This window comes from Sturnira hondurensis, unplaced genomic scaffold, assembly GCF_014824575.4.
Source record: "Sturnira hondurensis isolate 20B ecotype Veracruz unplaced genomic scaffold, ASM1482457v3 Scaffold0008380, whole genome shotgun sequence".
Taxonomy (NCBI): Eukaryota; Metazoa; Chordata; class Mammalia; order Chiroptera; family Phyllostomidae; genus Sturnira; species Sturnira hondurensis.
The window spans coordinates 1,567,950-1,584,483 of NW_028081011.1; the positions used below are offsets into that span (position 1 = coordinate 1,567,950).

The window sequence follows — 16,534 nt, forward strand, 5'->3', positions numbered from 1 at the left end:
CCCTGAAGCCCATGGTTGGGGGTTGGGAGAAGGGAGAACAGATGACAGGCTTAAGATACTTTGCATATCTATGGCAAGCTAATGGCAAGCTAATAGCTATGTTACCACCCTGGGACAAAAGGTGTACAGGACTTTCAGAATGTATCCTGATTTGTGACATAGCCAGTGAGGTGGAGGCCCCTGCATCACTGAGTCATGCTTGCCCTAACTAGAGATGGCAGGCAGCCAAGAGAAAGTAGAAGATGTGTGCCGGGGAAACCGGCAAATGTAGCTCAATGTGGGAGGAGCTACATGGGAGGTCACATAGGAAGCTCTTGGTCAGGATTTAAAAGAAGAGTTAACAGCCCTGAGGTAGGAGGGCCATGATGTAGCACCTAAGCTATTTGTAGAAGAGTTCGTCTGCCATGGGCAGAGCCATACAGGCAGAGTGAGGGAAGGGAAGGAGGAGGAGGAGTAGCTATGAGGAAGGAGCCACAAGCTGGAAGGGAATTCAGCCATGTAGCAGCTACGCAGTTTGTAGTCAAGATTCTGCCATGCAGCCTGGTGCAGGACAGTAGGAGGCATGCTGCTGCACTAACTGTGCCCACTCCAGCTGACTCTGAAGTCACTAAGGACTCTGCCTTGCAAGATGCTAACCTGTTGCCTTGCAGGCTTGGGACTTTATCTGGACTCTAGGGACTTGGTACATATGGAAAGGCCACTCTCTTGGGACTTGTGCCTTTCCTGGACTTCACCATGATCCGATGCAACATGGCACATGCTTTCCTAGACTATTACATGGAGGCTAAAGACAATGTACCCCAGATCCTGAAGGGGAGAGCGGCTGCAAGAGGATAGCGATCTGCCTGCACAGCCAGCTTAAGAACAGATAAGGAGATGGGCAACTGGTTGGGCTTGGATGTGGCTTTCAGCCTGGTAGAGAGCAAGGGAAGTGCTGGGTCTCATGGGAGAACCGGGCTCTGAGCAGAAGTGCTCTCAGCCCCCCAGTTTTTTACACCTGTAAATAAAAACTTATTTCTCCCAACACTAATTGTTGGGTCGTGCACCAAGGCGCCACATGCACAGGCCTGTTTGCTCGGTTACAAAGGTGTTCCAGCAAGGCTACTTTGAGAATGATGACCATGATGGCTTTCTAGGCTGAGTGCCCAGTCTGGCCCCTGAACCAACCCATTCCAGCCCCATCTCACTGAAGAACCTCAGAGTCCAAAAGCTGCACCAGAGACACTTTCAGCCCTTATAACAGGTTCCAATGAAGGGGCACCTTTCCCTCCTCGTCTCTTCCCTGTCTCAACACACATCTGGCCTTCAGCACCCCCTAAACTCCCCAGCCTAGGACGTTTTGGGGGGAAAAAAAAGAAAGCTTCCCATCTCCCCTCGATCTTCAGTTCAGCCAGATGTTTCCTATACAAATGATTTGATCTGCCTGTTCATCTTGGTAGGTGGCCTTTCTTTCCTCCCCCACCAACCAAGCCCCTCCTTGATCTGCCCCCAGCCTCCACTCCCTGGGAAAGCTGGGGTGTGGTGCATGGGTCTTTCCCATTCCTCCCCTTTCTGTTGGTTGTTGCTCTAGATAGCTGTATTGCTTTTAAATATTGTGTTGAAGTTTTTTAAAAGGAAAAAATCATGGAGAAAGAAGTAGCAAAGCATTTTTAAAGTGCTGAAAGAACTGACAACCCATAATTCTATATCCAGTGAAAAATACCTTTCAGGAAAGAAGGTGAAGTAAAGATATGAAATGAAGGAAATGGGACTTCCAGCCAAGTTGGAGGCATAGGTAGATACGCTTTGCTTCCTTGAACAACCAAAAGGACAACAAATGAAAAACGAAACCAACCAGAACTGCCAGAACATCAAACTGTATGGAAGTCCAATAACCAAGGAGTTACAGAAGAAACATTCGTCCAGACCTGTAGGAAGGGTGGACATGGGCAGTGGGGGCAGAGAGGATGCACAGCAAGGTGGCAGCTGGTGTGCCGGGCGATTACACATTTGCATGAGGATAAACCCAGAGGAACAACTGGGAAGTGAGACAGACTATGCAACCTGGGCTTCAGCACAGGAAAATAAAGCCTCAAAACCTCTGGCTGTAAAAATCTATGGGGGTTGTGGAGGTGGGAGAAACTCCCAGTCTCACAGGAGAGTCTGTTGGAGGAACCCACGGGGTCCTACAATGTATACAAACCCACCAACCCAGGTATCAGCACCAGATGGGCCCAAATAACTTGTGGGTAGTGGGAAAGTGACTGAAAAAAGGACAAGAGCCAAGCAAGCAGCACTGTTCCCTCTCTGACCACCCCCTACCACATACAGTGCCACAATGCAGCGAAGTAGGTTGCTCCACCCTGGTAAATGTAACAAGTGTTAAGGGGCTCTGCTGCTTACCATGTAACAGGTGTGATTACCATGTAACAGGTGTGCTGAGACAAAAATATATGGCCCAAATGAAAGAACAGATCAAAACTCCTGAAAAAGAACTAAGTGACGAGGAGATAGCCAACCTATCAGATGCAGAGTTCAAAACACTGGTAATCAGGATGCTCACAGAATTGATTGAGTACAGATACAAAATAAGGGACAACATGAAGGCTATACAAAGTGAAATAAAAAAATATATACAGGGAATCAACAGTGAAGGGAAGGAAACCGGGACTCAAATCAAAGATTGAAGCAAAAGGAAGAAATAAACACTCATCTAGAACAGAATGAAGAAACAAGAGTTGAAAAAAATGAGGAGGAGTTTAGGAGTCTCAGGGACAACTTTAAATGCTCCAACACTTGAATCATAGGGGTACCAGAAGGAGAAAAGGAAGGATAAGAAATGGAAAACTTCTTGGAAAAATTAATGAAGGAGAACTTTCCCAATCTGGCAAAGGAAATAGACATACAAGTCTAGGAAGCTCGGAGAGTCCCAAAGAAGTTGGACCCAAGGAGGAACACACCAAGGCACATCATAATTACATTACCCAAGGTTAAAGATAAGGAGAGAATCTTAAAAGCAGCAAGAGGAAAGAAGACAGTTATCTACAAAGGAGTTCCCATAAGACTATCAGCTGATTTCTCACAATAAACCTTGCAGGCAAGAAGCGGCTGGAAAGAAGTATTAAAAGTCACGAAAGGCAAGGACCTCCATCCAAGATGACTCTATCCAGCAAAGCTTTCATTTAGAATGGAAGGGCAGATAAAGTGCTTCCCAGACAAGGTCAAGTTCAAGGAGTTCATCATCATCAAGCCCTTATTATATTAAATGTTAAAAGAACTTATCTAAGAAAAAGAAGATCAAAACTATGAACAGTAAAATGACAACAAACTCACAACTATCAACAACTGAACCTAAAAAACAAAAACTAAAACAAATGAAGCAAACAACTAGAACATGAACAGAATCACAGAAACAGGTAACATGGAGGGTTATCAGCAGGGGGGGGGGATGAGAGAAAAGGTACAGGGAATAAGTATAACTGGTAGATACAAAATAGACAGGGGGAGGTTAAGATCAGTATAGGAAATGGAGAAGCCAAAGAACTTGTATGTATGACCCATGGACATGAACTAAGAGAGGGGGATGCTGGAGGAAGGGGTACAGGGTGGAGGGGGATAAAGAGCAGAAAAAAAATGAGACAACTGTAATAGCATAATCAATAAAATATACCTAAGGAAAAAGAAATGTTGGAAAATGGAGTGATTTGCCACTATCAGAGCTGTTCTAAAGAAAAAAAAAGTTCTTTAAGCCCTGTGGCCACTGTGGCTAAGTGAGCGCCTGCCTGCGACCCAAAGGGTTGCTGGCTCGATTCCCCATGAGGGTATATGTTTGGGTTGTGGGCCAGGTCCCCAGTGGGGGGCATGGGAAAGGCAACCACACTTTGATGTTTCTCTCCCTCTCTTTCTCCTCTACAAATAAATGAAAAAATCTTTAATAAAAGTTCTTGAAATGGAAAGGAAATAACAGAAACTTGACATTTTGGGGGTAAATATTGGGTTGAATATAATCTCTTGAATTTTTAAAGCCATGTTTGATGGATGAAAGTATAATTATAACACTGTCTCACATGGTTCTCAATATATACAGTTATTATTTAAGACAACAGCCCTGGCTGGTGTGGCTCAATGGATTGAGCACCAGTCAGGTTGCTGGTTTGATTCCCTGTCAGGGCACAAGCCTGGGTAGAGGGCTGGGTCCCTAGTTGGGGGCGTGAGAGAGGCAACCAATCAATGTATCTCTCACACTGATGTTTCTTTCTCTCTTTCTCCATCCCTTCCCCTCTCTCTAAAAGTCAATCAATAAAAATCTAAAAAAAAAAAAAGACAACGGTATCATCCTGGGCAATGTGGCTCAGTTGGTTGGAGTGTCATCCCATAAACTGAAAGGCTGCAGGTTCAATTCCCAGTCAGGGCACATGCTTAGGTTGCAGGTTCAGTCCTGGGTCATGGTGGGTACGAGAGTCAACCAATTGATAGTTCTTTTTCTTCTTCCCCCTTTCCCTTCCCCTCTCTCTAAAATGAATAAGCACGTCTTCAGGTGAGGATTAAAAAAAAAGAAAGAGGAAGACAACAGTATCATAAAGGAAGGAAAAAAGACCTAAAGGGGGTAAAGTTTCTATATTCTACTTGAACTGGTAAAGTATGTATAATATAATCTCTACAGCAACCATTAATTGGTCTATACAGGCCAATTAAAATGCAGACATTGTGAGATTATATGTTTCTAAAAACATGACTTAAGAGAGTTGTCACACAAAACGGCAAAGCAGAAAACTCTAGGAGTTGGTCCCATCATCAAAGCAAGGGACAGTGACTGATATCAACTATTTTGGAACTCTGGAACATGACCAGAAACTTTTAACAACTAAAGGAGTCCTAACAAGAATGAAGGGAGAAGTCGCTGCTCTTTCACAAGCAAGCAGCACGTGCAAGCCAGCCAACACCCCCTGTTTCTTAGANATGTTTCTAAAAACATGACTTAAGAGAGTTGTCACACAAAACGGCAAAGCAGAAAACTCTAGGAGTTGGTCCCATCATCAAAGCAAGGGACAGTGACTGATATCAACTATTTTGGAACTCTGGAACATGACCAGAAACTTTTAACAACTAAAGGAGTCCTAACAAGAATGAAGGGAGAAGTCGCTGCTCTTTCACAAGCAAGGAGCACGTGCAAGCCAGCCAACACCCCCCGTTTCTTAGACAGGTTGCAGCTGTGTGGATAGCAGCTTGCCTTCCTGGAGAAGCTGCTGATGCTATTGCTGGTAGTGGGGACGCTGTCCTCCAAAAATCAGGGCTTACGCATTTTGGTCAGTCTTATGGATCCCTGAGGACCAGCAGAAATGCTTGCCTTGCATTTGAACCCTCTCAGCAGCCACCATCAGCTTCCCCAGAGAAACAGTGACTTCACAAAAACAAAGGATACACTTCTTTGCTGTCGTCCCTAGGGGAGACAGACCACCGCTAGCCAGTTCCCGCAATCCTCAGGGGACCAGTGTGGAAAAATCTGTCAGAAAAGGAGTAGAAGGTTTAGCAGTCCTAGGTGACCAGGCAGTTCACAAACAAGCCCTCCAGTGAGTTTAAAAATAATTAGGCCCAACTCAGAGGAAGTGGAATTGCTCCTGCTGTGCAAGGAGGTCTAGCTGCTCCAGTGAAATCGATGCACAGAAAAGTATTCTGTCTGACACATCCTATGATGAAGAGAAACAAAAAACAATTCTGGGTGTCCTGAGTCATCGCCATATCATCCACGATTCTATTCAAAACCTGGATAAAAAGTACAATATCATTAATGGAAAGGTTTCAAAAATTCACTATTTTCACGTGAAATCAATGTGGCAAAATCACCCACTTGGATATGCATAAAATTACCTTCTTTCTGGAAAGATCGAGTTACAGAAAATGAAGAAGGGCCCTCCTCCCTTTTCACTCTCTTACCCTGAAAGTGACGGCCCAACTATACCAGTAGAAAGGCCAGAAAATGATTCCAAAAGCAACCTTGTGAGAACATCTTACCAGTCAGAGAGTTTGTAAGAAGAGATCAGGAGTCACTCTACCAGGAGCAGGAGCCACACCTCAGTCAGAATTTGATGATTTCTTCATCTTCACACAGTCCTGTGGGTCACATAACACACTGATGATCCAACGCCAGGCTCCTGTTCCATGCCCTGCTTTGCCAGCCCAGGGGCTTGCAGCACCAGTAGTATCTTCTCAGCTGCCCGAGATTCCCCATAAGTACCTGCAGCCATGCTGGGCCCAGGCAGATCCAGTGGGGCACACAACCCTGAGATGATGGCTTACTCAACTTTGCTGAAAAATAAGAGCCTCGGCCATACTGCCTCATCTCTCTGCATCCCAGCCGGTTTCACTGCAAGTTCATCGGTAGGAACTGACTGGGATATACTAAAACAAAACTTCTCTGATGACCTTTCAACTTGGTCCACAGAGGAATTGACCCTCACTCAAATCCCTTGTGGACCTCTTCACCAAAAATGACATTAATGGGGAAGCTCTGCTACTACTCAAGAGTGACCACATGTCACTACTCAAGAGTGACATGACGTATATGGGGTGTAAGCTGGGGACAGCGCTGAAGTTGTGCCACTACATCAAAAAGCTTAAAGGAAATATGCTGATGTTCTTAAAACATTTATGTAGATTTACATTGAACTTTATTCTGGGGAGACCAATGCCATCTTGTTTTAAAATCATTTCACTGCCCTTAGACATTTTTATGTTGTAGAAAGTTCCTCTAAAGATATGTTAGATCCAGAATTGCAAATTTGGATCTAAGTCCAGTCTACTTCTTTAGAAACCATTTCACATGTTCTACAGTACATTCAAACTGGCAGTTTGTTTTTTACTGTTGTCATTGGTCAGTTTACAAATACACTTCATATAGGAAACAGAAAAACACTTTCTGGTTAAGGTTTATATGTAGAATCAAAACAGCTAAATCCCAAAGAGAAAAGTATCAGGGATTGACAAGTTCTCTAATAAAACCCATGAGACGTTTTCCTTAGAACGTAAAGATACAGCTGTAGATATAATCTTTCTCAAATATTGTGTCTGTTACTGTTCTATTCTTGTTCTACCAGTTTCCTGAAAAGGAATAACCATATAAATTATTTTCCTTTTTGTATTATTTCTCCATAGGCTGAATTTGTTCCTTTTTAAAGAAAAAAAAAGCAAATTTGTAAGCTTTCATGAAGTGTTCTTACCAATTTTTTAATAAATCATGAGATAGACAGAATGGTTGTTTAATGTAAAAGATCTTACACTACAAGGGTGGTTTTGATGGAATCTGGTTATATTCTTTTATTTACTTATTTTTTAAAAGATTTTATTTATTTATCTTTAGAGGGGAAGGGAAGGAGAGAAGGAGAGAAATGTCAATGTATGGTTGCCTCTCGTGAGTCCCCTGCTGGAAACCTGGCCTGCAACCCAGGCACGTGCCCTGACTGGGAATCGAACTGCGATCGTGTGGTTCGCAGGCCCGCGCTCAGTCCACTGAGCTACACCAGCCAGGGCCTGGTTATATTCTTTTATATTAAATATCTATTATTTTAAAACTTCTAAAATATTTTGCCTAAGCTTGGATATTTAGCTAGCCATTTATAGCTAACATTTCTCTGTGACGATGCTTAGGTCCAACTTTTTAAAAGATATATATTCTATTATCTATGTTCATTCCTCATATAGATACTGTTTCATATTTATATTTTACTCTATACACACAAGTAAATCTTTTCTTTTTAAATTTAAAACCACACTTTGCACTCCAATAAAGGTAAAGATTAACTATATGATGCACGACCCATGGACATGAACTAAGGAGGGGAGAATTGCTGGAAGGAAGAAGGGTACAGGGCAGATGGGGGCAAAGGGGGAAAATTGGGATAACTAACAGCATAATCAATAAAACATATTTTTAACAATATAAAAAATAAATCTACATATAGTGAGATATTCTTATTCTGTAAAAAACATGCACATCATTTGCCATCACTAATATATCTTAGCTCACTTTTCAAGGTTTCCATACAGGCAAGTTCTCTCTCCTGTGCAACATTTCAAATTAACTTGCTTTCTGAGCCATTTTTCCATTACACTTTGGAAGGTATGTGAGTTCTGATTTGTCGTTTTGGACTTCACTTTAAAAATTAGAACTTTCAAGCAAAACATGTTATTCTTTTGTTATTTATTACAGTTATACAATATCATATTTGTTGTAATATAACTTATGTTATGAGAATTGGTGCTAATTGTATTAGCCATTAACCAAGTGTCCTTTATATTTATGTGATCTAAAGAGTGTTTTTATCTATATTATTCCTTTTGTGTTATAAGACAAGATTCTAATTTACACTTTTTATCTTCTCTTTGATTGTGACAATTCTGTGCCAAGTTGAACAGTCCTCAGGTGTTTACATAAATACTATGTTTTCTAGTTCTCTGATTTTAAAATATAATAAAGTTAAAAGCTATAAAAATTTAAAAAGGAATACACACTTTGCAAAAATACCTTGGAAAAGTAATATATAGCCCTCATCAAGCAAAATTTAGCAATCCCTGATGACTAAGAGAATCACATTTTGAGAGTTACCACATTATAACACTTGGAATGTACAGCTCTCAACTAGAACAAAGAAACAGCAAAGTTTGGACGATTCACAGGGAAAAAAAAACTTGACAGAACCATCCCTGAGGAAGCCAAGGTGTTGGACTTACTAAACAAAAACTTCAAATCAACTATCTTAAATATATTCACTGAGTTCAGGACTTTGAACAAAGAACTAAAGAAAATCAGAAACAATGGACAAACAAAATCAGAATACCAATAAAAAGAGTTACAGAAAGGAGCCAACCAGAAATTCTGGCCTGAAAAGAATCTGAACTGAAATGAAAAATTCACTAGAGGGGTCAACAGCAGATGTTAAGTAAAAGGAATGGTCAGCAAACTTGAAATTATCCAGTCTGAGGAGTAGAAAAGAAACTAAATGACAAAATGGAACAGAGCCCTGATGCTCAGTTGGTTAGAACACTGCCCAGACAGGCCAAGAGTTACAGGTTCCATTCCCAGGGCACATACAAGAATCAACCAGTGAGACCTGACCAGGGTGGCTCAGTTGTTTGGGTGTCCTCCTGCAAAGTGAAAGGTTGCAGGTTCCATTCCTGGTTGGGGCACATGCCTACCTAGGTTGTGGGTTCAGTCCTGGACAGATGCATAAGAGAGGCAACAGATAGATGTTTCTCTCACATCAATGTTTCTCTCCCTCTCTTTCAAAATAAATAAATAAACTTAAAAAATGTTTTAGAAAGGAACCAACCATGAACACATAAGTAAGTGGAACAAAAAAATCAATGTTTCTCTCTAGAATAAAATTTTTAAAAATTAAAAAAAATGAAACAGAGTTGAAGGACCTGTGAAGGCAAAGGAACCTTCTTCCTGCCCTTCCTCCTTACTGCCCTTGGAACCTCCAAGAATATTGGAGAGAGCTTTATAGGATCTCACAGAATGATGGGGTTGGACACTGGTTAAGAGGCAAATCTGATAGTTTCACGCTTCAGTAACTCTGCTGAATTTAGCGAGTACACAGGAGATGGGAAACTGGGAGAGGAAGCCAATGTTATGACTTCAGATTTAGATAGTCTGAGGGATGGAAAAAGGCACATAGCACTGCCCTATGCTGTCCTAGAGCTCATAAGTCCTATTAGAGGAGAACGATTAAGAGCCATCTAAACAACCTTTGTAATTGAGATGATGTAGCAGACCACAATTTATTACAAGTGCCAACAGCCCTGGCTGGCGTGGCTCAGTTGGTTGGAGCCTCCTCCTCTACACCAAAAAGTCCCAGGTTCGATTCCCCATCAGGGCATATACCCAGGGTGCAGTTGGATACTCGGTACAAGAAGGCAACTGATGGAATGTTTCTTTCTCATATCTACGTCTGTCTGTCTCTTTCCCTCCCTCCCTCCCCCTCTCTCTAAAAGCAATAAAGTATTTTACAAAGAGAGAGCCGAGAACCCTGAACAGGGATGTGGCACTGAGATGAGGAGTAGAAACCAAGAAAGGAGAACCAGGCAGAGAAGAGGGGGCTGGATGTCCTCCAGGGCATTGTGGGGTTAAGGAGAGCAAGAACGCAGGAACCAGCGAGGAAGGTGAAGAATGTGCTGGATCAAGGTTGTCCAACCCGCCACCCAGGATGGCTATAAATGCGGCCCAACACAAAATTGTAAATTTACTTAAAATCTGTTTTTTTGCTCATTGGTTTTCGTTAATGTCTATGTCCTTAATGTGTGGCCCACGACAACGCTTCTTCCATGTGGCCCAGAGATGCCAAAAGGTTGTACACCCCTATGGGAATAATGCTAAGCAAGAAACGCTGTATGCCTACTATGCGCTGAACTAACTGCCTTTTAATTATGATGCACTCGATGCACACATCGCTCTGCGCTCATAACATTCATCACCTCCTTTGTGTCGGAAGCCGCTGGCAACCATCCCAGAGGTGAGTCTGCGCGAGGCCTAGGCGGCCTGAGGACTCGAAAGGGCTCACCTAACGGCACAGCTCCGGACTGCGGCCTGGCCGCCACCACAGCCACCAGCCAGTTTAAGCGGCGGTAGCCCGCAAGGCCCCGACGTGAGCCCCTCCTTGGCGCCAGGACCCGGCCTCCCTGGCCAGCGCGCCAGAGCAGGCGGAAACTGCGTGGTTCCGACATGCACCGCGCGCAATCCCGTCACTGTGGGCGACTCCCGCGAGAGGGGCACGAGGCCCCAGTTGCTGGGCAACGAGGCTAGGCTGCTCTGCTAGACGGGTGCAGACTGGGGTCTGGGGTCTCTGGATCGCAGAGTGAGGCTCCTGCCCTCTTTCTTCACCTCGCAGACACAGAGAATCCAACTTGATGGCTGTTTTCTGCAGGAAGGGGTAGTTTGCTCAATCCCAGCACCCGCGTTCCCAAGGGTAGTGAGTTCCCCGACGGCTGTGGCTCTTTGGGAGCCCAACATCCCCTCAGCTCTGTTCCTTGCAAGTGCTAGGTTTTTCTGGGGCACCCCCACCACCCCAACAGAGCACTCCACACAGCTGGGCATTTCCCACAGTTGGTTGTTTGGTTTTTGTTACCTTCTTTGTAAGTTACTCGGATGGATCATTGGCAATCCAAACCCAACAGGCACATTAAAAAACAAATAACAACAAAAAAAGACTTTAAGGGGTTTCCTCCCTCATGATCATGCTGTCACAAGGTCCGGCGCAAACTGAATAGCTAACACCTGTTCTATTAGTCTGGGCATTTAAAGAAAAACCTTTTTGTGGGTTTCAAACTCTGAAATTCCTCTCTCCTACCACGAATGGATCCTATCACCTCTCCTCCTCCTTCCTTTATTGGGAATAGTTTGAGGACATCGGGGGTCCCCAGCCTCCAGGCCTGTTGGGAGCCATGCCATACAGAAGGAGGTGAGCTTGAATGTAATGAACTTGAATCATTTCGAAACCAGCTCCCTGCCCCTCGGTCCGTGGGAAAGTTGTCTTCCATAAAACTAGTACCTGGATGATTTACATTTCCCCAGGTCTGATTCGAATACACTTTTCATCCTCAGTCGAGCCTGTAAAGCCCCTTTGCTCTAACCAGAAGCTCTCTGGGCTTCTCTTGGATATTACAACCAATCATTTTATTTCTCGCCTCAGTGATTTTTAACTTTGCCCTTTTTGCAAGTTCCCATCCCTTTCTAAAACCGGCAGTGTGATTTCTTAGATTTTTTCTAAAATCTCTCCAGTCCCCCTGGAGAGATTGCAAGCATTGCTGGTGAAAAGCAAAGAATCGGGCCATCACTCCTCCACAAACACATGGTGCTTCTATTGCAACCTGGAGGTTATTTTGCCTATTCCTGTGACTTCACTGTCACATGAACTCCAACAGGTCCTCCAGACTTCCTGTAGGCTGCCACAGGCTTTCCACTCAATCCCACTCTACTTTTAGTAAATTGTCTCACCTATGTATATTTTGCATCTGTATTTCTCTAAACATCTTTTAAATAAAAATGTGAAATATAGAAAGTATGAAAATAACAGGTGGCCCTGGCTGGCATAGCTCAGTGGATTGAGCGTGGGCCTGCGAACCACACGATTGCAGTTCAATTCCCAGTCAGGGCACATGCCTGGATTGCAGGCCAGTTCCCAGCAGGGGACTCTCCAGAGGCAACCATACATTGATACTTCTCTCCTTCCCTTCCCCTCTAAAGATAAATAAATAAAATTTTTTTAAAAAAGAAGAAAATAACAGGTGTCCAATAATCCCCCACTCAGAGAAAGGAAACATTGTCATTTTGTCATATCTTTCATACTTTTCCCCCAAATATTTTTAAATGAAAAAAGTGTAGAGGAGAAAAAAGTATTTTTCCTCTCAGCTGGGGATGCTGTAACAAAACAAAACAGATTAACAAGAGAAAAGCTGACACATTTAATGTAAGTTTTGTGTGACATGGGAACCTTCATAAGGAAAGGACCCAAAGAAGCAGTTAAACCTGAGTAAGTTGTTGTTGTGCCAGGTTTGATGAAAAGTGGGGAGGTGTGGGAACATGATGGGACACAAAACGGTGTGAGCCGAGTAGTAAACTGGGGAAACAGCAAGGAAGGCCCATCTGTGTGGCTTCCTCTCAGCATCCCTCTAACTAGGAGATAAAGATGCTCCTTTCCTCTGGGGAGTGAGTGTACTTCTAACATGAGGGCTTTATGATCTGCTTAGGGGAAGGTCTGAGAGTCCTTCCAGTGCATTTCTTTTCCTCAGATTCCTTCACCACAAAATACTCAGTATGCCAGAGTACCATACTTGAGGGTAGCATGTCCTAGACCCTGCATCACCTGTCTGAAGCCTCCCCAAGAAGTTTCATAATCCAGAAACTGAGTTGGTAGATTGTCCCATAACCCACTGACCCAGTCTCTCAGGCTTGGAAATAGGTCTGTCCAGAAAAACAGCTGTATCTCATTTCAGGAGGCAGTTTTGCAGGGGAGCTCCTGCCAAAGTTAGGCTTCTATAGGATGCGAGCAATCAGGCATTAATAAGAAGCATTTCTATGGAAACAAAAGAAAAACAAAGGCTAATGGTTGGAAGGCAAATGGTCGGAACTATAAATTCAGTGTTTGAGTTCGGAGGGCAGTCGAGATTTCTAGATATCAGACAGATGGAGCAAGGACAGGCAGTGGCACTTTGACAGACTGCCCTGGTTTTCAGTGTGAACGTCTCTGTTGATGCCATCAGGTGTTCTGGTACACGTTCCGAGTGTCCCACTCAGAAAGGCAAGGGGGTTGTCTTTGTGTGAGCTATTATGATGATTTCTCTGAGGTTTATACTGAGTCGTCCGGCTTCAATTTGAAGTGCTTTGGGAAAAGGGCAGTTTCAGTTTTCAGCGATTTCAAGTCAGAAGGGTGGGAGGAAAATGGAACTGTTAGTTTGGAGAGTTGTAGCCAGATATGGGAGGAAACTAGAGAGATTCAAGATCTGGTTCCATTTATAAATAGATAATAAACCCTTAAAGATGATGAAGAGGGCTAGAATTTAATATCCACAAGGTTGTACTATAATTTTCCATCGAAACATTGAAAGTTTTTAAGGAAGGGAGGGAGGGTAGCAAGATCAGATGTGACTGGGAATGATTACACTAGCTGAAAACCGCTTGGCAGAGGGCAGAGCCGGCTTAGGTGTAAGATTTAGGAGGCCACTGAAGCTATTTAGATGAGGTGATAGCTGGTGTCATATCACACTCCTGCTTAAAATCCCAGAATGGCACTCAAGGCCTTCTACAATTTGGTCCGTAAATTGGTCACCCATAAGGGACAGGGCTGCTGTCATTCTTCAATGTGCCAAACTCTCATTGCTATTAACATTGCTGAAGTACAGGTGGTATCCTGGTACTCGTTAATTCATTCCAGGACTTGTGTCGAGTGCTAAAACTGATGAATACCAAATGACGAAGAATTTTCTCTTGTGGGGCGGTGTCGTGACTCATACAAGGTCTAGCAAATGCCACAGGTCCTGTGCAAGTGCCAAGTGGGTTTGATGAATTCTGAAGCCAATGGGCACCAAGGCATGACTATAGTCTTCACCTCGCTCTTCTCCCTGCCAACTTCTTATTCTTCAGGTTTTAGCCTTGATGTCATTCCTTCGTGGACACTTGCCCTGGCCTCCTTGAATACACTCGTTCCCTTGCCATGCCTTCCTTTGCCTGCACCCTTTGGGTCACGCCTTACACTCGTTCAGCATCAGTTGTGCCTCGGAAAGGGCCCATGGTGCACATGGATGGATGGAGGAAGAAGGGTTACGGAGCCTGTGTGCCCCGTGAGGTGGCCTGACGCTGACTTAATGGACTGCAGGTGAGAGGGCTGGGAAAGATTTTGTGGGGTGATGACGTATCAGCTTGCAAAAAGAAGTGTTTTCAGTTGGCCAGTCTGACTAGTGAACACAGGTGAGGATGAGGTGCCCTGTCCTCCTACCTAAGACTGGTCAATAGCTTGCTACTCTGTGGAACAAAATGAAAGCTTCTTAGCCTTACTGGATTTCCCATCAACTCTTGCTCCACTCTCATCTGTTCTCCGAACTGCATTGGAAGGGTCTTTTCAAAATGCAAATATGGTTTTGATAGCCCTTTGCCTAAAGCCCATCAACACTTTCCCACGTTTGCAGGAGCTGCTCTTGCCTTTGCCCAGACTCACCGTGCGGCACTCTGCTTGGGCTCCAGCTATACTGGCCTTTCAGCCCCTCTAGTGATGCATCAGAGCCAGTCAACCTCTCCACACTCTCCATCTTCATCTTCGTTCAGCTACCACTATCAAGAAAGGTTTTCTCTGACCCTCCTTATATGCTCAGAGCACTCTATCATGTTCCTTTCTTCATTTACTCCAATCAGTTATACACTTGTTTTTGTGATTAGCCTAATTGTTTCTTTCTAGTAGTACAGGATCATGGCTATTTTTGCTCTCCATTGCATCTCCACTGCCTGATAAAAGCAGACACGTGATAACAAATCATGACTACGTGAGTGCAACTTTTGAGGAATCTTCATCTTTGAAAATCTCAGTGCCGGCACAATGAATGGATGCATAAAATATATGTAGAACTAAGAAGGTACTGTAAAAAGAGCATTCATTCACTCTGCAATGTTTAAAGGCCTGTACTGTACTCCAGGTCAGTGGGTTTAAGACCAAGGACAACCATGGTGAGCAGGGTGAACTGACTGGCTTTAAGTCACAACAGTGCATAGCATGCTTCTTATATGTGCCCTTGGCTTAGATTTCATCTAGGCTCTTTTGCTCACCCATTTCAATGCTTTATTCCCTTTTACTTTGGCAGGGCCACCCCTAGCCCCTAAATGAATTTGGCCCCCTCCCCAACCCCGTTGTTATGGCATGTATCATGTTGGTGGCCTGATTTCAGGACTACTTGTAATAGCCAGAGTGGTCGGTTAGCTGGGCTGCCTTTTTCTAACTGTGGAGCAAGCCACAGGACCCCAGAAAGACCACTCAGGCATGAGCACCAGAGCCTTTGGGGCAACTGGTCAAGGCTGTGCGCAGGTGCAGGGGGCCATCGAGGACTGGAGAACATCTGGGAGAAAGGCACTGCTGACCTAGGCCAGACCCACGCCCCAGACACTTCAAAGCATGGAGGACCCGTGTGCTCAAGGCAGTCCCCTGCCTGGCTTTCTAGACTCAGATTCACACTTGATCTGCAAGACAGCTGTAACCGAGAAGTGCCCAGCCTATCAGTGACACTTCAAATGGAGCAGGTTCACCTTTGCATTCTGCTATGGTGAGAAAACCCAGCCTTAGATAAGTGTTCCCCATCTTCTGTATTTAATCAGATCATCTTCCCTACTGGGGGATTTCAACAGTTTTCCTCACCCTCCCCCCCCCCCCACCCCTGGGTTCTTTGACCTCCATATACTCTATAGCTTCTAATTACTTACATCATTCTCTGCTGACCAATCCCAGGTCTCGCCTCCACTCACCCATCTGGCTCCTCTTCCCTATAGGTCCCCCTGACTTAACATACTGGCGAGCCTAAGGTTGCAGACAATCTTGCCAGGGATAACCAGCCCCAGTCAGTCAGATTCCTCTGAAAAATCCTCTGGTAGCTGTGATTGGCTGGCTCTGAATCTTCTTATGATTGGCAGCTTCTGTCCATGAGCAAAATCTGTGACATCCATTGTTAAGGCAGCAATTTACTTTTACATCTTGAAGGTAGAGGAGGGCATATCCATAGCCTAAGGCCCTAGGCTTTATGCAGAGACCTGGTCTTCCAGATCAATCAGAGTGCCGACCACTTTGGCACTTTGAGCATTCTCAGGGAGAGGAGAGCACACAGAGGACGGCACAACCTAGTTTCTCTACAACAGCAAAGGACACGCAACAGGCCAATGCTTCAGAAAATGTTGTGTCTTGGACATATTCCCAGAGGTGCAGAGCTTAAGTGGATTTAATGAACCCTTGACCTTAAAACCACTTTGTTTGGTCAGTTATCACTGCTACTCTCCATTGCCAGGTTGAAATATTTATTTGAAAAATTG

The 16,534-nt window shown here is 44.1% G+C and overlaps 1 protein-coding gene across 1 annotated transcript; it reads left to right on the forward strand.

The window, feature by feature from the left end:
- Positions 1 to 735: 735 nt before the first annotated feature.
- Positions 736 to 10,603, forward strand: LOC118992761 (sex comb on midleg-like protein 1). The gene is given in 4 exon segments (XM_037054720.1): positions 736 to 795; positions 5,644 to 6,005; positions 6,448 to 6,629; positions 10,467 to 10,603. Coding segments are annotated over 4 exon segments (741 nt in total).
- Positions 10,604 to 16,534: the final 5,931 nt, after the last annotated feature.